This window comes from Rana temporaria, chromosome 3 (assembly GCF_905171775.1).
Source record: "Rana temporaria chromosome 3, aRanTem1.1, whole genome shotgun sequence".
NCBI lineage: Eukaryota > Metazoa > Chordata > Amphibia > Anura > Ranidae > Rana > Rana temporaria.
The window spans coordinates 126,197,441-126,218,045 of record NC_053491.1 but is presented as its reverse complement, the minus strand read 5'-3'; the positions used below and the strand labels follow the sequence as shown (position 1 = coordinate 126,218,045).

General features: G+C 42.0%; 1 protein-coding gene across 2 annotated transcripts in view; it reads right to left on the bottom strand.

Moving 5' to 3' along the window:
* DHTKD1 (dehydrogenase E1 and transketolase domain containing 1) overlaps nucleotides 1–20,605 on the bottom strand; it is an 83,538-nt gene that overhangs the window by 43,076 nt on the left and 19,857 nt on the right. For both annotated transcript variants that reach the window (XM_040343393.1, XM_040343394.1), the window contains exons 4-7: nucleotides 16,041–16,235; nucleotides 13,113–13,382; nucleotides 8,665–8,836; nucleotides 23–221 (exon numbers count right to left, since the gene is read on the bottom strand). In XM_040343393.1, the coding sequence (XP_040199327.1) occupies nucleotides 23–221; nucleotides 8,665–8,836; nucleotides 13,113–13,382; nucleotides 16,041–16,235 (836 nt within the window). The remainder of the gene's footprint in view (nucleotides 1–22; nucleotides 222–8,664; nucleotides 8,837–13,112; nucleotides 13,383–16,040; nucleotides 16,236–20,605) is intronic.

The following is a 20,605-nucleotide window of genomic DNA, read 5'->3' as shown; positions in this document are numbered from 1 at the left end:
ATTAATTTGATTCTAGACTTACCGGATAATTTTGTACATTTCAGGATTAGTAAAGAAGGGCTCATCCAGTTCATTATGGCCCCACTGCCGATAACACAACAAATCTATAATCACATCCTTTCTAAAAAGCCTCTGATATTCAACTGCTAATCTTGTTGCTTTGAGGACTTCTTCTGGAACATCTCCATTCACATGAACTACAGCACAGTCAACTAGTTTACCTAAAACATAAGAAAAAGTACTTCTTACACCAATTACAAATTAGTAAAACTAACAAAAATTGGGAAATAAAATAAAAATCTAAATAATGACATCACTATAGGTTTAGTAAATGTTTTAAGAAGATATGTAGGGCAATACAGACAGTCTAATGACTTCATGCCAGACTTCTTGATAAATGGGGCCATCTTATGACCAACTGTGCTCAAAAATGTTATTGTAATAATACCGAAACTATATAACAGTCATATAAAGCTGCAAACATTCTTACAAAATGTTCCTATAAAAATGTGATTGTCAGTAGAGGTACATAATAAACATAACTAGAAAAAAAAAAAAATTTGAGCACTTACAAAAGAACAGCAAGTGAAGGCACCTCAACACCCCCGCTACTAATACCTTATAAATTCCCCTTAATTTATTGCATTCCATTCGATGTATAAAACGTTACCAAACATGCTTTTATGTAAAATATTTGAAAACCACTGGTCTTGTGCAAAAAAAAAAAAAAAAAGTTTTTTTGAGGGGGGGGGGGGCATGTCATTCAAACTGTCAAACAGAAGACTTCAGTAAGAGAAATGTGAAGAACTACATGGCTTTGTGACTCGATACTGTGCTTTTCTGCAAATTATTCTTTTTTTAAACAGTGTTCTTGTGCAAGAAACTTTTTTTGTTTTGTTTTAAGGGGAGGGGGCACACTGTCAAACAGGAGCCTTTGGGTGCAGTTTAAAAGAAATGTCAACTACTACAGTGATTTATGATTTAATACAGTTGTTATGTGCACTCAGAAGCTAGGGGTCAGTGTCATGAGGCCATTCCGGTGACAGGGCATAAATTGTTGGACCTACATTACCATTTACCAATGACTTTCAAGCCAAACAGGCTGATTCAGAAAAGTAAAACAGTTATTTTGGGATAAAATAGAAAGCTTTCATGATCAAGCCTTGACAGTCCTAATAATTCAAGACATACCGTAGCTGCAAGGGGGCCAAACAGCATTCATGAACATACAGAATCTGTGTAAAATTATTCAGGCGCTGCATACAGCAATCTATAGAAAACAGTTACAGGATGCAGGTGCATGCAGGCATAAGCTGACACTTTGCGCATGTACCGCATGACTTTTATGCATGCCCTGGCGTATGCCTGCGTACAGCCGTATCCTGTAGTTCAGGGATATGCAATTAGCGGACCTCCAGCTGTTGCATCATACCTCTGCCTCTGTGTGTCACTCTTGTGGCTGTCAGAGTCTTACTATGCCTCATGGGAATTGTAGTTCTGTAACAGTTGGAGGTCCGCTAATTGCATATCCCTGCTGTATTTTTTTTTTTATTTACGGCTGTACACAGGGCCGATCCGCCCTATAGGCTCACTATGCAAGCTGCTTAGGGCCCCCCAAATTACTAGAGGCCCGCCTTATGAGAAGTAATTTTCGGCCCCTCACCCCGCTTTTCAACTCGCTGGCTGCATGGGAGAAGAGGTAAGAAGTCAGCAACCCCCGCTTCTCACTTTAATGTAAGATGTCATTTCCGACAGCAGAACACCCGCTTTCTAACTTTAATCTTTAATGTGACATGTCATTTTCAGCAGCCCCCCAACTGTAATGCGACATGTCATTTATGATTTTACACGGGTTCTCTAAGCTTTTGCCCACTGTATTGTCCCCTGCTGAGGCTTGATTATGAAAGCCATTTGTTTCCTACAAACTTTTTTACTTTTCTGAATCAGACTGTTTAGCCTGAAAGTTAAAGATAAGAGAGGTCATCTAAGTTTGAAAAATTCTGTCATTCGACCGCTTGGCCTCACCGCACTGTCTCCCAGCATCAAATTACACCTCGTGGTTGATGACCTTTCTTTTAAAATACATCTAAAGGCTCCAGTTTGACAGTCTGAAGAGTTTTGAAACCCAATTACTATGTGTTGCAAAACCTCAAAAGCAAAAAGAATAAAGTTTCTTTACCTCTTCCAAATGAGACAAATTCTCCATAGTTTGTCTCATATGTATGCCCCCACCCCACGGTCAGTTAATTAAACATCTCACACACACACACACACACACACACAAAAAGGGGGATATTAGGCTGCTTTAACACCGATACAAAAAGGTGCTGCTTTGTTGCACCGTGCCATAGACTTCTATTATATCCTGTAGGTTTAGTGCGCTTTCTGGAATTCTGCAAAGCACAGCTATCCCGCAGGAAAATCGCATACTGCGTTGCACCCACGATGCGGGTAAACCTCAAAGCTCAGGACAGTAAGGGCACGCTTACATTTGTGGTTTAGGGAGTGGCAGTGGCAGTAAAACCCCATAGTTCATTATGGCCTGCAATCGGTTACCAAATCACTTAAGTGGCCATCGCTCTCCACAAGCTTGAGCACCCCTGTTCTAAACCATAATGCATAAAGTAAATAAAAGAACAAATATAATCTTTAATTTATTCAGATTAGCCTAGTTGCTACTTGATCCCATTTTACATGAGAATGTGGACAGCGAAGAAAGGCCCAATTAAGGCTGCACCATTTCTATACAAGAACTGTAGATATGCTGCGCAAACTGTTGGCGCTATATAAATCCTGTATAATAATAATGGCACCTGCAGGCTGGCTGCATGCTTGGACACACCATCCTTACAGTATACTCAGATGCCAAACATAAATAAATAAATAAATACGTAAGCTACTATGTCAACGCACTTTCAGGTGCAATGAACACAAACATATAGACCAGACAACTGCAAATAAAAAACCAAATGACTCTAGAGTTAACAGTTCGCCCTACTAGTAAACATGCATTCTAAAGCTTTAATGGTTAACCTGAATGCCAAGATAGATCAGTGGCAGGACAAAGGTAAATCCACTGGTTCAAAAAAAAGCATGAAGAATGTTGTAGGCCTAGAATAATACAGCCTATATTGGTTAAATGTGTGTGTGTATATATAAATATAAATTTATATATATATATATATATATATATATATATATATATATATATATATATATATATATATATATATATATATATACACACACACACACACACACACATATATATATATATACACATACATACACATTATATATTTTATACCCTGGCAGAATTTATTAATTCTTGGCCATTTTTCAGAGAATATGAATGACAACACAAAAACTTGCAAGGGTCTGTCAGGAGTCCAGAAACTCATTAGGCCCCTTTCAGACGTCCGCTCCGCCTGTCCGTTTTTACAAGTCCATTAACGGACTTGTAATACATCCCTATGGGATCGCGTCCGTTGGGATCCGGTTTTCGGACGGAAGAAAACCCTATTTTTCTTCCGTCCGGCGGAACGGAACTGATGCAGACGGACAGACGGTCCGTCTGCATCCGGTTCCCCATAGGGCAGAGCGGAGCTGAGACAGGGCTGTCCCTGCACTGTGTGCGGGGACCGCCCTATCCGCCGACAGCTCAGCGGGGATCCCCGCTGAGCCGACGGAGACACACGGAGCGGACCCAGAAACGGTCCGCTCCGTGTGAAAGAGCCCTTAACCTTTTATACACACACACACACTAATTACAATCAAACAGATCACAGGTGAGGATGGTTACCTTTATCCACTTAAGGACCCCTTCACGCCAATATACGTCGGCAGAATGGCACGGCTGGGCACATCCACCTACCTGTACGTTGCCCTTTAAAGGATCACTAAAGGAATTTTTTTTTTTTAGCTAAATAGCTTCCTTTACCTTACTGCAGTCCTGGTTTCATTTCCTCATTGTTCGTTTTTGCTTTGAAGTTGCTGTAATTCTGCTGTGATCTCCACACTTCCTGGTTGTCTGGCTCCTTATAACCACAGTACTGGGAGCTTTTCACGGTGGTCTAAGCCAGTGTTTTTCAACCTTTTTTTAACCAAGTCACCCTTTAAAATCTGTCAGAATCTCAAGGCACACCAAACCTGTGATAACTCACATGTGTGGTGCAAATACTGTTTACATATGCGTGTGCAACTTGCGCATCAACTTGCATAGGGATGGGGCGGGTGCCAAAAAAAAAAATGTTGTCTTATTTATATTTTTTTTTTTTCCTTTTCACTGTCCCTTTAAAAAAAAAATAATAATAATAATAATATCATTTTTATTCCTTATTACAAGGGATGTAAACATCCCTTGTAATAGATATAAGCATGATAGGTCCTCTTTATGGAGAGATACGAGTCAAAAAGACCTCATCTCTCTCCTTTACCTTTAAAAGCAAAATATTTTTTTTTTGTATTTGTTTCTCAGGCGAGACGGTGGGAGGGGGGGGGGGGGGGACATCCCCTCCCGTCACTTCTAAAGCGCTCCAGTGGCTCAAGAGCCGCTCGGAACGCTTTCATGAGAAAGCCAGCCACTGTCTGTAAAAAAACAATACCAAGGTTATGGCTGATATCTTCAGCCATAACCCCAGGCAAACAATTTAAAATCTGTGCTCTTGTGAAAAAAAAAAAAAAAAACCTACATAACACTTGTTACATTGACTCATTCCTATGGTGATTTAATATTTTTTTCATATATTATAGATGGGTTATGTGGGTTATTATTGATAATGATAACTGTATACTTCAATACTGCAGTTTGGCCGCAGCGCAGGTGTAGCGGTTTTCATGTGGTTTCTCATGAACTTCTATTATGTCTATTCATTTTTGGTACATTTTCTGAAAGTGCACCAAAAATGAGGGACATAATATAAGTCTGAGAAACCACATGAAAACTGCAGGTACACTGCGCTACACCTGTCCTGCGGCCAAACTGCAGTATTGAAGTATACAGTTATCATTATCAATAATAACCCACATAGCCCATGTAAATATATTACATTTAAAATATACACACCATGCCTGCAATAAAACTATTCACATTCATAGTGACAGGTACAAATACTTTCACCTCTATTACTCTCTCGTTCTTCTTCCCCCTTCCCCCCCAGTCTGACCCTGGAACCCGCAGCTCTCACGTCACACGTAACAGTGCGTGCGCCCGAGCCTCCCATAGCAACCGATGACGTATTCGGTTGGCAAGACGCGGTCGGGAGGCCCGCACAGCTAGCACAGCTTCCCGAGTGTCGGGAAGTGAGTTTTACACAGCGGACTGGCACCGCTGTAAAGGCGAATAATAACGAAGTGGCCAGCAGTAGCTGTTAGATAGCAGCCATAGCTGCCTATATTGGGGGTCATTTTGCCGTGGCACACCAGGGGACTCTTCACGGCACACCAGTGTGCCGCGGCACACTGGTTGGGAAACGCTGGTCTAAGCTGTCATTACTGTGTGTCTAAAACTTAACAGAACCAATCAGATTCATTTTAAAAACAAAACACTGCCCTGGATTTGTTTGTTTTTGTTCTGTGTGTCTCTCTAGTTCACAGGAACATGAAACCAGTTTAAAAGTGAAACTAACCTGCAGGCACATTATAGGAAGAAAAGGAATCAGTTAACTTTTATGTCTCTATACCCTGTAAACAGTCATTTCAGCAAAAAAAAATGTTTCCTTTAGTCACCCTTTAAGCCCAGCCGTGGGATCGCGTGCACGCGACCCGGTCCGAAGCTCCGTGACCGCGGCACCCGCGGACCCGATCGCCGCTGGAGTCCCGCGATCGGTCCCCGGAGCTGAAGAACGGGGAGAGCTGTGTGTAAACACAGCTTCCCTGTTCTTCACTGTGGCGCCGTCATTGATCGTGTGTTGCCTTATATAGGGAAACACAATCAATGACGTCACACCTACAGCCACACCCCCCTACAGTTAGAAACACAGATGAGGTCACACTTAACCCCTTCAGCGCCCCCTTGTGGTTAACGCCCAAACTGCAATTGGCATTTTCACAGTAAACAATGCATTTTTAATGCATTTTTTGCTGTGAAAATGACAATGGTCCCAAAAATTTGTCAAAATTGTCCGAAGTGTCCGCCATAATGTCGCAGTCACAAAAAAAAAAAAAAAAAAAAAAACGCTGATCGCCACCATTAGTAGTAAAAAACATTTTTTTTTTTTTTTTTTTTTTATATAAAAATGTAATAAAACTATCCCCTATTTTGTAAACGCTATAAATTTTGCGCAAAGCAATCGATAAACGCTTATTGCGATTTTATTTTTACCAAAAATAGGTAGAAGAATACGTATCGGCCTAAACCGAGGAAAAAAAAAATGTTTTATATATATTTTTGGGGGATATTATGGCAAAAAGTTAAAAATATTGCATTTTTTTTTTTAATTGTCGCTTTATTTTTGTTTATAGCGCAAAAAATAAAAACCGCAGAGGTGATTAAATACCACCAAAAGAAAGCTCTATTTGTGGGGAAAAAAAAGGATGGCAATTTTGTTTGGGAGCCACGTCCCACGACCGCGCAATTGTCAGTTAAAGCGACGCAGTGCCAAATCGCAAAAACGGGTCAGGTCCTTTAGCTGCCTAAAGGTCCGGGTCTTAAGTGGTTAATAGCCATTCAAACCCCTTTGTGTCAACTTGTGTGCATGTTATCAGGAATCAATTATCAGGGTATGTAAACTTTTGATCAGGGTCATTTGGTAGTTTCTGTTGTGATTATGGATTTAAAAAGAGTAAACACATTTGATTGATAATAAATGGCTTCAGCCAAACACTATGAGTGAAAGAAATGTTTTTGTGTTATCATTCATATTCTCTGAGAAATGGTCAAGAAATCATAAATTCTGCCAGGGTATGTAAACTTATGAGCACAAAATATATTTTATATATATATATATATATACACACACACACACATACACATACATACACACACACACACACACGCGCGTATATACAGTGCCTTGCGAAAGTATTTGGCCCCCTTGAACTTTGCGACCTTTTGCCACATTTCAGGCTTCAAACATAAAGATATAAAACTAATTTTTTTTTCGAAGAATCAACAACAAGTGGGACACAATCATGAAGTGGAACGAAATTTATTGGATATTTCAAACTTTTTTAACAAATAAAAAACTGAAAAATTGGGCGTGGAAAATTATTCTGCCCCTTTACTTTCAGTGCAGCAAACTCTCTCCAGAAGTTCAGTGAGGATCTCTGAACGATCCAATGTTGACCTAAATGACTAATGATGATAAATAGAATCCACCTGTGTGTAATCAAGTCTCCGTATAAATGCACCTGCACTGTGATAGTCTCAGAGGTCAGTTTAAAGTGCAGAGAGCATCATGAAGTACAAGGAACACACCAGGCAGGTCCGAGATACTGTTGTGGAGAAGTTTAAAGCCGGACTTGGATACAAAAAGCTTTAAACATCCCAAGGAGCACTGTGCAAGCGATAATATTGAAATGGAAGGAGTATCAGACCACTGCAAATCTACGAAGACGTGGCCGTCCCTCTAAACTTTCAGCTCATACAAGGAGAAGACTGATCAGAGATGCAGACAAGAGGCCCATGATCACTCTGGATGAACTGCAGAGATCTACAGCTGAGGTGGGAGACTCTGTCCATAGGACAACAATCAGTCGTATACTGCACAAATCTGGCCTTTATGGAAGAGTGGCAAGAAGAAAGCCATTTCTTAAAGATATCCATAAAAAGTGTTGTTTAAAGTTTGCCACAAGCCACCTGGGAGACACACCAAACATATGGAAGAAGGTGCTCTGGTCAGATGAAACCAAAACCAAACTTTTTGGCAACAATGCAAAACGTTATGTTTGGCGTAAAAGCAACACAGCTCATCACCCTGAACACACCATCCCCACTGTGAAACATGGTGGTGGCAGCATCATGGTTTGATGCTTTTCTTCAGCAGGGACAGGGAAGATGGTTAAAATTGATGGGAAGATGGATGGAGCCAAATACAGGACCATTCTGGAAGAAAACCTGATGGAGTCTGCAAAAGACCTGAGACTGGGACGGAGATTTGTCTTCCAACAAGACAATGATCCAAAACATAAAGCAAAATCTACAATGGAATGGTTCACAAATAAACATATCTAGGTGTTAGAATGGCCAAGTCAAAGTCCAGACCTGAATCCAATCGAGAATCCGTGGAAAGAACTGAAAACTGCTGTTCACAAACGCTCTCCATCCAACCTCACTGAGCTCGAGCGGTTTTGCAAGGAGGAATGGGCAAAAATTTCAATCTCTCGATGTGCAAAACTGATAGAGACATACCCCAAGCGACTTACAGCTGTAATCGCAGCAAAAGGTGGCGCTACAAAGTATTAACTTAAGGGGGCTGAATAATTTTGCACGCCCAATTTTTCAGTTTTTTATTTGTTAAAAAAGTTTGAAATATCCAATAAATTTCGTTCCACTTCATGATTGTGTCCCACGTGTTGTTGATTCTTCAAAAAATATTACCGTTTTATATCTTTATGTTTGAGACCTGAAATGTGGCAAAAGTTCAAGGGGGTCGAATACTTTCGGAAGGCACTGTATATATCCTTAGAGCTGAACACCTTCGAACATCACTTGGGAGCACTTACCCACATCACTAGTATACAAAGAAGATCTGCCACGATCTGAAGGAGTAGTATAACCAACCTGGTTATTTACAATCAGATGGATACTGCCACCTATTCGATAGTGAGGTAGATTTGAAAGTGTAAAAGTTTCAGGGACAATGCCTTGACCAGAAAATGAAGCATCTCCATGTACCTGTAAGAAGAAAGCAAAATAAATCCAAATATCTACAATCAATCCATTAGAATGGTAAAGAGCTGGGAAGAGAAATCTCTAAAAATTAATCACTTCCATATCTCGTAACATTGGTTTCATTGTGCTTGCATTATTTGACATTTATGCCGCCACCACCACAACTCTTGATCAGTATATAAAAATAGTCTCGAGCAGTGGTTAGTACAAGCTGTAAAATCAGCATCTTGGGAGGAAAGGAGGATACAAGCAGCAATGAAAGGACCACCTACCACAGAACTGGACCAGAAAGGGAAACATTACATGAAGTGGAAATTAGATGACTGTACACGCAATTATAATGTGCACAAGGTGGACACTTCCTATTGGATTACTGGTGGCAGGGTCCTCTCTGGCAGGGCCGATCCACGCCATATAGGCTCACTATGCAAGCCGCATAGGGCGTCGCAAAGCTGCGGAGGGCCCCCAAATTACTAGAGGCCCAGCCTGGTGAGAAGTCATTTTCGGCCCCTCACCCCGCTTCTCAACTCGCTGGCTGCATGGGAGAAGAGGTAAGAAGTCATCATCCCCCGCTTCTCACTTAAATGTAAGAGGTCATTTCCCCCCGCTTCTCAACCTTCATCTTTAATGTGACATGTCACTGCCCCACCCCCATTTCTAAACTTTAATGTCACATGTCATTTTGCTTAGGGCCCCATTGAGGTCAGGATCGACACTGCTCTCGGGAAACAGAAGAGGCCGTTGTGTTCATAGAGGGACAGCAGGGGACTGGTGGTCTACAATCACAGCGTTGGATAAGTGGTCCCACACATGGGAACTGGCAGAAGATAGTGAACTAAACGGAACACTTATGCCCTGTACACATGATTGGGCTTTTGCCCGACCAAACTCACATCGGAATTCCATCGGAGGAAAAGAGAACATGTAAACTCTGATGGAATTTCTCGGAATGGGCATACACACGGTCGGAATTTCCGATGGAGAAAGTCAGTCTGACTTTTTTTCATCGGAAATTCCGATCGTGTGTACAAGGCATTAGAGGAGTATCGTTATGACTAAGGCCATCTGCCGAAACATGTTGTGGTTCTTTTCTTCACTATTGTGTAGCTAAAGATGTACAAACATTTCTTTCACAGTGGCTTAAATGGTGGTGGAAGGGGAAAAAAGGTTTTGCCCAGAGTGAGGCTTTGAAGTCTATTAATCTTTAATGTAGGTAACATATATGCATCAGCTATGATTGGCTCCAATCACATTGATGACATGGAAAATAAAAATAAAAATCTGAATTTGAAGAAAACCGCAATTCAAACCGCTGGTCTACGCTCCACTGCCTAAATCTAAAGAGTGTAATAAGGGGGGGAGGGGGAGCAATTGGGGAAACTGCATTTCCCAACATTCTTGGTGTTACTGCCTCATTAAGAGGCAGCCAATGTGCCAATAGGAAGAAGAAGAGGCAGTGAGGATTGATACTACTAGATAGTAGATGTCATTGTCGAACGCTGTAGTCGCAAAGAACGAAATGGATGCTCGCAATGACTACAGCCTACTTGGGGGAAATGCGGAAGTGTGGTCACTTCATGGAAGAAAGTGATGAAACAATGTAATGAAAACTTTTTTTAAAGTAAGTAGTGACAGTCTGCTTGTTTTATCAAATATTGACTACTATGGACTTTGCCTTATACTGCTTCTTTTTTTTTTTTTTTTTAACACGATTGGACTATGGTTCTTGTTTAAAACTAGAAGAAAAAAAAAAAAATGACCTTGATTTTATCCCTAAATAGATTAACTATTTGTCTTCCCGCTTTTTGTACCTACCGGTTTAAAAAACGACTATTCTTACTGTTAAAACAAAAATGTGTTTTAAATTTTTCTTTTGTAGTGTTAACATAAAAAAAATCACTAAATTAAAAACAAAAACAAAAATTCATCTCTAAATAATGTTACCATGCTCTGTACCATTAACATCATTTTGGTGATATAAAAAACAGGACAGATCAAAGTAAATGCCATTGAAACCCCAGCTGATTTTACATTTAGACAGCTGGGTTATACTGCAACATTGGACACTGGCAACAATATAAAATGGTCAGCGGGATAAACCCAACCCACAAGTATCATGCCTCTGTTTTGTAGCAAAGTAATATCAAAAGCAGGATATAAATCAAGTTTGTAGCTCTATTAACAATGTCAGTTTTCCCCATATTGGCACTATATACACTAAAAAATATGCTACAAGCAAGTAAATATTTTCTTGGGGGAGATTTTAAGTGTTTGGGTGTAACTTTAAATTTTTTGCTTTTTTTTTTTTTTTACTAAAAACTGTTTTGTCACATACAGTAACTTGAAAAAAATATTTTCCACATTTTGTTACAACCAAAAACGTAAATATATTTGATTGGGATTTTATGTGATAGACCCACACAAAGTGGCACATAATTGTGAAGTGGAAGGAAAATGATAAATGGTTTTCAAAATTATTTACAAATAAATATGTGAAAAGTTTGGTGTTCATTTGTATTCCACCCCTTTTACTCCAATACCCGTAACTAAAATCTAGTTGAACCAATTGCCCTCAGAAGTCACTTAATTAGTAAATAGAGTTCACCTGTGTGTAATTTCATCTCCATATAAATACAGCTGTTCTTTGAAGCCCTCAGAGGTTTGGTCGAGAACCTAAGTGAACAAACAGCATCATGAAGGCCAAGGAACACACCAGACAGGTCAGGAATAAAGTTGTGGAGAGGTTTGAAGGGGTTGTAAAAGGTAAAAAAAAGAAAATCCTATATAGCTTCCTTTACCTTAGTGCAGTCCTCCTTCACTTACCTCATCCTTCCATTTTGCTTTTAAATGTCCTTATTTCTTCTGAGAAATCCTCACTTCCTGTTCTTCGGTCTGTAACTCCACACAGTAATGCAAGGCTTTCTCCCTGGTGTGGAGTGTCGTGCTCGCCCCCTACCTTGGACTCAGTACGCCCACTAACACACAGCTTTTTTCTCTATCTGCAACATAGAGAGTGTCCTGACTCTCCAGTAGTCCAAGGGAGGGGGGAGCATGACACTCCACACCAGGGAGAAAGCCTTGCATTACTGTGTGGAGTTAGAAGAAATAAGGACATTTGAAAAGCAAAATCGAAGGATGAGGTAAGTGAAGGAGGACTGCACTATGGTAAAGGAAGCTATTTAGGAAACGTTTTTTTACCTTTACAACCCCTTTAAAGCAGGGTTAGGTTATAAAACAATATTCCAAGCTCTGAACATCTCATGGAGTACTGTTTAATGCATCATCCAAAAATGGAAAGAGTATGGCACAACTGCAAACCTACCAAAACATGGCCGTCCACCTAAAGAGACAGGCCGGGCAAGAAGAGCATTAATCAGAGAAGCAGCCAAGAGGCCCATGGTAACTCTGGAGGAGCTGCTGAGATCCACAGCTCAGGAGGGAGAATCTCTCCGCAGGACAACTATTAGTTGTGCATTCCACAAATCTGCCTTTATAAAAGAGTGACAAGAAAAAAGCCATTGTTGAAGGAAAGCCATAATAAGTCCTGTTTTAAGTTTGAGAGAAGCCATGTTGGGGACACAGCAAACATGTGGAAGAAGGTCCTCTGTTCAGATGAGACCAACATTGTACTGTTTTGCCTAAAAACAAAACCAAACGTGTGGTGGAAAACGAAACACTGCACATCACCCTGAACACACCACCCCCACCGTGAAACATGGTGGTGGCATTATCATGTGGTGGGGATGCTTTTCTTCAGCAGGGACAGGAAAGCTGGTCAGAGTTGATAGGAAGATGGATGGGTCCAAATGCAGGGCAATCTTAGTAGAAAACCTGTTGAGTCTGCAAAAGACTTGACTGGGGGCAGAGGTTCACCTCCCAGCAGGACAGCGACCCTAAACATACAGCCAAAGCTACAATGGAATGGTTTAGATCAAAGCATATTCATGCGTTAGAATGGCCCATTCAAGGTCCAGACCTAAATCAATATTGGAGAATCTGTGACAAGACTTGAAGATTGTTGTTCTCTATCCAATCTGACAGAGCTTGAGCCATTTTGCAAAGAAAAATGGGCAAAAATGTCACTCTCTAGATGTGCAATGCTGGTAGAGACATCCCCAAAAAGACTTGCAGGTGTAATTGCAGAGAAAGGCGGTTCTACAAAGTATTGACTGGGGGGCTGAAAACAAATGCACACCGCATTTTTCACATAGTTGTTTGTAAAAAAAATATTAAAAAACAATAAGAATAAAACAATAAGAAAATGAAAACGGTCACTTACCTGAAGGCATATAACTTTGTCCCCAGGTTGTGCAAGACTATCAGTAGAATAATCTCCATCAGACAAAGACTGCTGTCTTCCCCGAGTTTTACCAACGGCTACTGGGTTTATGGCTTCCAAATGTGAAGGGTTTGGTAACAATGTAACATGGAGAGGCTTGTCAGAACCAAAATCCAAATCCACAGAGGAAGTCAAGTGGGAAAGAACATCCCCAATAGCTGGAGAATTTTCTGGGAACTCGCTTAAACCACGCATCTTGCGAAACATCAGCTACAAATAAAAAATAAATTGGCTGGTAAATAATACTCAAATGTACATACTTTTGAAAAAAATAGTACTTACTTGATCAACAATATCATATATGTAGTGCAATTACCAGTTAAGATGATCTGTGGGGTAAACTTACTTATGCCGCGTACACACATGCGTTTTTCATGACGAGAAAAATGCAATTTTTTTAATTGGTCGTAAAAAACTGTTGTGTGTAAAAATTTAGAACATGCTCTAATTTTTCTCACATCATGAACAAACCATTGTGTGTACGCTTTAACGACGGGGAAAAAAACGTGCATGCTCAGAAGCAAGTTATGAGACAGGAGCGCTTGTTCTGGTAAAACTAGCGTTTGTAATGGAGATAGCACATTCGTCACGCTGTAACAGACTGAAAAGCAGGAAGACTCAAATACGCGAATCGTCTCTCACCAAACTTTTACTAACACGCGGTAACATGAAATCAGCAAAAGCAGCCTAAAGGGTGGCGCCATTCGAATGGAACTTCCCCTTTATAGTGCCGTTGTACGTCACCGTGCTTTGCTCAAGCATTTTTTATTACAAACGTGTGTATGCAAGGCAGGCTCGAGAGGAATCGCGACGAGAAAACGTTTTTTCCATGACATGAATAACGGTCGTGTGTGCGCGGCATAAGAGTTAAAGTGAAGGTCCAACCAAAATGGGAAGCTCCGCTTGTCTGCCTCCCCCCCCCCCCCACCACTGCCAAATTTAGCACCTTTTGGGGGGAGAGGGTACCTGGTTTTGACTTCCGGAAGTTTGGCCCCCTCCTCCTTCCCCTGCAGCCAAGCCAATGATAGAGCGCAGCGTGCTATACGCATGTGCAGTATGGAAACCCGCTGTGAAGCTACAAGGCTTCACTGCCAGTTTCCCTTAGCGGAGATTGCAGCGGCAGCACCCGATAGCTCACCAGCTTGGGTGAAGACACCGCTGGATTCCTGGACAGGCAAGTGTCCTAATATTAAATGTCAGCAGCTACAGTATTAGTAGTAGCTGGTGACTTAAAGTGGTTGTAAACTTGTTTTTATAACTTTTACCTACAGGTAAGCCTATAATAGGCCCAATTTTTTTATATATTGTGAAAGATAATGTTACACCGAGTAAAATGATACCCAACATGTCACGCTTAAAAATTGCGCCCGCTCGTGGCATGGCGTCAAACTTTTACCCTTAAAAATCTCGATAGGCGATGTTTAAAAAATTCTAGAGGTTGCATTTTTTGAGCTACAGAGTAGCTCTAGGGCTAGAATTATTGCTCTCGCTCTAATGATCGCGGCGATACCTCACTTGTGTGATTTGAACACCGTTTTCATATGCGGGCGCTACTCGCGTATGCATTCGCTTCCGCGCGCGAGCTCGTCGGGACGGGGCGCTTTAAAAAAATGTTTTTTTTGTTTTCTTATTTATTTTTCTTTTATTACGTTTTACACTGAAAAAAATAAAATAAAAAATTGATCACTTTTATTCCTATTATAAGGAATGTAAACATCCCTTGTAATAGAAAAAAGCATGACAGGTCCTCTTAAATATGAGATCTGGGGTCAAAAAGACCTCAGATCTCATATTTGGGCTTAAATGTGAATCCGCCGCGGAGACCGCTGTTATCGTTTACCAGACCGCGCACACTAAAGATTGATACCTCGGTTGTGGCAGCAGCTGCTGCCGTTACCGAGATATCAATCTTTAAAAAATGGACGTACATCGTCGTGCGCAGGTCTGGAAGTGGTTAAAGTAAACTTAAAAAAAAAAAATAATAATAATAATTTCCCCCTGCAAGGTAAAAGGCATAATGTGCTAGTATGCATCACATACTAGCACACTGGGAAAGACTTACCATCAAAAGTAGGGATGCACCGATACCACAATTTTAGCAACACGTACAAGTGCCTATTATTTTTTTGAAGTATTTGCCAATTTCTGGCATTTGGAAAGAGGAGGAGGAGAAGGAGGAGGAGTCTCCATGATCATCTATCGGTGTGCTGTGTAATATTACCAATATTACCATCTAGATGAGACCAAGTAATGAACAACACAGCACTCCCAACACTTAGCACTGTCCGCCCCACAACTACGAGGACCAACTGAGTCAGAAGGTATCGGTTTTAAGTATCAGGGCATTTTCACGAGTACCGATACTTGCGTAAATGCCTAGTATCAGCACCGATACCAGTATCGGTGCAACCCTAAAGCAGTGAGCAGTCATCGCTGCAGAGGCTTCCATCCTCACCTGGTCTTCCATTCGCTTGAATGGCTGAGCCACGATTGTGTCACTCCCGCGCATGCACATGGGAGTTACAGCCGCGGTACAGAGCTCTAAAGGAACTGCACGGGTATGGTGTTCCTTCAGAGCGCATGCGCCGGCGACGTCACCAGCTGCTGCTCACTAGAATATCTCCTAAACAGTGCACGTTTATGGGGCTATTCATTTGACCTACAGATAAACTTTATTAGAAGCTTACCTGTAGATAAAAATTAAAAAAAAAATACAGTTTACTACTATCAACTTTAGGATTATTCTGCGTCCACCCAGTTTACCCTTGGCTTATATAAAAATAAATGTTTTGGAGTAGAAAACTTATTTATATTAAAACAGAATTAGAAGCTTTGAAAAGGAAATAAATAAAAAGAAAGTAGAATTACCTCTGGTGGGAAATGGAGAAGTCCTGTTAGAAGATTAAGCCTCCCTCTGTGAGGCATTCCTAGAACAACATCAGTCACCCCACTGAAGGAACAGACCTTAAACAGCTCATGGAAGAATCCCATCATGCTTTCTGCTCCCTCTCCTCCATAGCGCTTTACAGTGGAGAACTTGGTTGCCAGAAAATGGTCAAATTCCTGTAAGCAAAGAACATGTGGGCATTTAAATGCACATCACAAATAATTCTAGATGATGGTTTGTAAGTAATGAAGAGACAATGGCTGGTTAACCTCTTCTGCGTTTATGGTTATTGATTTTTTTTTTATAAGATGTAAACAGATTGATCATTATACGCTTCAGTCTAAAAACTCACATAGTAATCAATAAGAGAAAGGAGGATAGGACCACCTCTGAACAATACTAAAGATGTTCTAGAATTCTTAACAAAGGCTCTTAGAACAGGAATGGGGGAATTAGAAACCTTGCTGATAGGGATAAGCAACCACTAAATGATGTATAAGATCCAAGGCCCCCGTTCGCATATCACTTAGCAGGAATATGGGTTCCTACAAGCGCTATAAAAAGCATGCGTCGTACATAGGGCAGCCTATTCAATGGACTTCCCTATGTGCGTACGTCGCACTAAAAAAAACTCAGAGACCATAATTTGGCCTTGGGCCAGGAGTGATGAGTTTTGCCACGTTACAGTCGCTGCAAAATTGCGACACATTTGGGGTGAGGATGAATGGCGCCCAAAGTGCGTTGTGCCTGGTTTACAATTAAAAAGTTAAACATAGCATGACCAATCATCAGCCACCCTGCTGGGATACATTTGAATAACAAGTTTTGTTATGCATGCCAAAGAGATCAATGGGTATGACCAGATGCGTCTAATAGTGGGAGTGGCCTAAAACAGTGGCATCACTAGGGTTGGATTCACCCGGTTCCAAAAAAAAAAAAATGGTGTCACCCCCCCACCAACTATAGTCCCCCCTCAGAACAGACCCCCCTCCCGCAGTTTAGATTCCCCCTTCCTCAGTACAGACCCCCCACTAAGTACAGACCCCCCTCCATCAATATAGATCCCCTCCCTCAGTATAAACCTCCCCCCTCAGTACAGACACCCCCACCTCAGTGCAGACCCCAGCAGTACAGACACCCCCTCCCCCAGCATTAGACACCCCCTTTCCTCATCAGTATAGACGCCCCCCCCCCCTTACAGACCTCAGAACAGAGCAGCAGATACACACAGCGGTGTGTCCCTCGAGCGCGGGCTCCTCCTCCTCTGTGGATGTAAATAGAGAGGAGGGGGCGGCGGCTTCCTTCTGCTCCGCTGAGGGACACTGCCGCGGCGCGAGCCACGAGACACAAGGCAGCGGGCAGGCAGTGTTGGAGGGGTGCTGCTACCCACGGGTGTCACCCCTCTGGTGGGTGTCACCCGGGTGCGGCCTCCCCCCTCCCGCACCTGACTAGCAACGCCGCTGGCCTAAAAGAGAATGATTGAACAGAACCGCTTCTGACCACCTACCTCTAAATGAACATAGCAGCTGCTTGGATGAGCACACATTGTCATGGCCTCAATGTTCAACTTAATGCTTAGCTTTATAGGTGTGGCAATTTTAACTCAACATGTCAAGTTTGACAGATGGCCTCACCTGTCAAACTAGCCCACTGAGCTCAATGGGGCTGCACAGCCCCATGCCAAAGTTGAAAAGATATTCCCCTTGCAATTAGCCGCTGACTGCAACAGCGCATGCGCACAGGGGATTCTCGGCTGAAGGCCCGGCAGACGCCAGACCATGCCAGAAAGAAGCCTCCCGTGCGTATGTGCGACGACATCGCGGCTCCAGCCACCCACGCTGTCAGCAACATGTCAGCTACCTTGGTGTGGACCAGGTAAGTTACTGACACCTCGTTCTAAGGTAAGTATTTACTGACGGTTGGCATTCAGACAGTGTAAGGACCTGATGGGCTTTGGCTTACTTGAGACATGTTTTGCACTCCCATAGAATTCTATAAAAATGTTAAAACCTGTTCGAAGCAGGTCAGAAAGAGGTCAAATGCTTCTGTCAAATTTTGAAACTAGCGATTACGGCCGGTATGAATAGTAGTGGCAGGAATCAGAGATTTCTGCTGTGGCTCTCAGCGGTTAGGTGCACTATAATGACAGGTCACCAACAAACGCAGCTATTCGCAGCTCTCTGCCAAGGCAATTCGCTGGCTGTGCAAAGAGCCATGAAAAGCTACGCCCAACACTGACCCGCCATTATAGTAAATGGGGCCAGCGGCTGCAACTACCCCCCCTTAAAGCGGAAGTAAACCCATCGATTTAAAGCTTACCTGTAGCTACCCGGGATATCTCCTAAGCCTGCCCGGTTTAGGAGATATCCCCTGTCCCCTGCATGCGCCAATGTCATTGGCACATGCGCACTGAGGCAAACTGAAGCAACGGCACCATAGGTGCCGTTGCTTCAGTCCGTGTGCCGTTACCGGCGGCTCCTGTGTGCATGCGTGGGAGTGACGTCATCTCGGCTCCGGCCAATCACAGCGCCGGAGCCGCGATACCTGGAAGTTACCCCCGGGAGAAATGACGCCGACGAAGGGGGGGGGACGAGGACCGATGCGGGGGCTTCGATCTCAGGTAAGTAATTCTTAATGAGCTAGTATGCTATGCAGAACAATTCATTATGCCTTTGTCTTGCAGGGGTTTTTTTTTTCCCTGAGGGTTTACAACCACTTTAACAGTTTCAAGAAACGGTTACATTCCCGGCACATGCCAGAAATGCAATTGTCACATTAAATGTGCTCTCACCAAACTGTCAAACCATCCAATGACTGGTGTCATAACTGATCACATGTGCAGCATCATGACCATTGAGAATTAAACAGAGGCCAAGATGGCAGCTTCCTTGACTGAAAACGAAAGGAGGGTTTAGTTCCACTTTAATGGCCAATGTGAATGCAGCCTTATTGTATAAAAACATTTAATGGGGAACATTTTTAGGCTGCATTCACACCTGAGCGTTTTGTCGCCTGAAGCTCCAAAACGCTAGAGGGGAAAAAATACATTATTCTCAATGGAGATGGTTCACATTTCAGCTCCAAAACGCCTGAAGCTCAAACAAGTTCTGGATCCTTTTTTGTCGCTCAAATTGAGCCTATTTAGGCATTTTTTTTTAACATTGGTGACCCTAGACCTGTCCAAAATCGCGGTAAAAAACGCTGCGCCAAATCGCGGTAAAAAATCCGCTGCAAATATTGCGACAAAACGCCGCAAACCGCTACGCTCAGGTGTGAATGCAGCCTAAGAGTGGAACTATACCCATCAATTCAACGTTTTCCCAAAACAAATACATTAAAGCAATACTGTGAATAACTGTCACATTCGCTTGTGCTCTCAATTGAACTGTCAAACCATCAAATGGCTGATCACGTGTACAGCACCATGGCAACTGCAGATCAAACAGAACATATGATGGTAGCTTCCTTGGCTGTTGGATAGGTGGGTTAAGTTCCGCTGTAACCACTTAAAAAAAAAAAAAAAAAACCCAATGGAAATTCCAAAAAGTTGCACTTACTATAATTCTGAATTACATTACACTCACTTACAGGTTATAAGTGTAGCGCCTACTTTACTTTCCTCACCACAAGTTTTATTGTTTTTACCCGGCTGGGTAATAAAGAGCACAGCAAAAGAGCACCTGTGTCGTGGACATTCCTTTACTTCTGTTTATGCACATACGCATCACTCACCCCTAGAGAATTCAGAGGAGCCACGACGTAACACGCCGCCCAAAAATCCAGCAGCTCCAATGGGGGGAATGCTACATAAGTATCAAGAGCAAACATGATTCGGACCATCCAAAGTATTTGTTGGATCTGTCGTTCGTGAGCAGATGTGAATTTTTTTGCATTTTTTCTTTTGTGGAGTGTAAAGTATGCTAGTGGTCATTTATACAAGTGATCAATTGCACATGGTTATTCACAAGTATTGGAACACGGTTGCAGTGAACAGTTGTTGCAGGGGTTGGTGGGGCTCTGCCCTATTTAAAGATAGCTTTACTATGACTATTTAAAGAAGTGTTATTTATATATTACGCACCTCCCTTTTACTCAAAATGCCAAAGCATTGTGTTACACTGTGTTACACAGCACTCGTATCAAGTGTTCTGTAGCAGAATTGCAAACCCAGATATTGATGTAATCAGCTGCTGGGTTTAAGCCAGCCATAGATAGATTAAAATTTGCACGGTACAGCAGGGACTGGCTTAATTTCGATCCATGTATGGGCACCCTAGTTGTACAGAAGTCCAATTAACTTTTGTACAATCAACCTATCGGATTTTTCAGATAGACCGCACTAATCATTGTATTCTGACAGCGGGGAAGGCTCCTCCGCCATCAGAACACAAAAGCACAGCGGGAGGATTCTCCCATCCACATTCGGTGTGTAGATTGAGGAATTTGATCTTTCTTGTTCAATGACCTTGTTGAATAAAAAAAATTTAAATAATTGATGAATGTATAGTCTGCTTAAATGTTAAGCCGCGTACACACGATTGGTTTG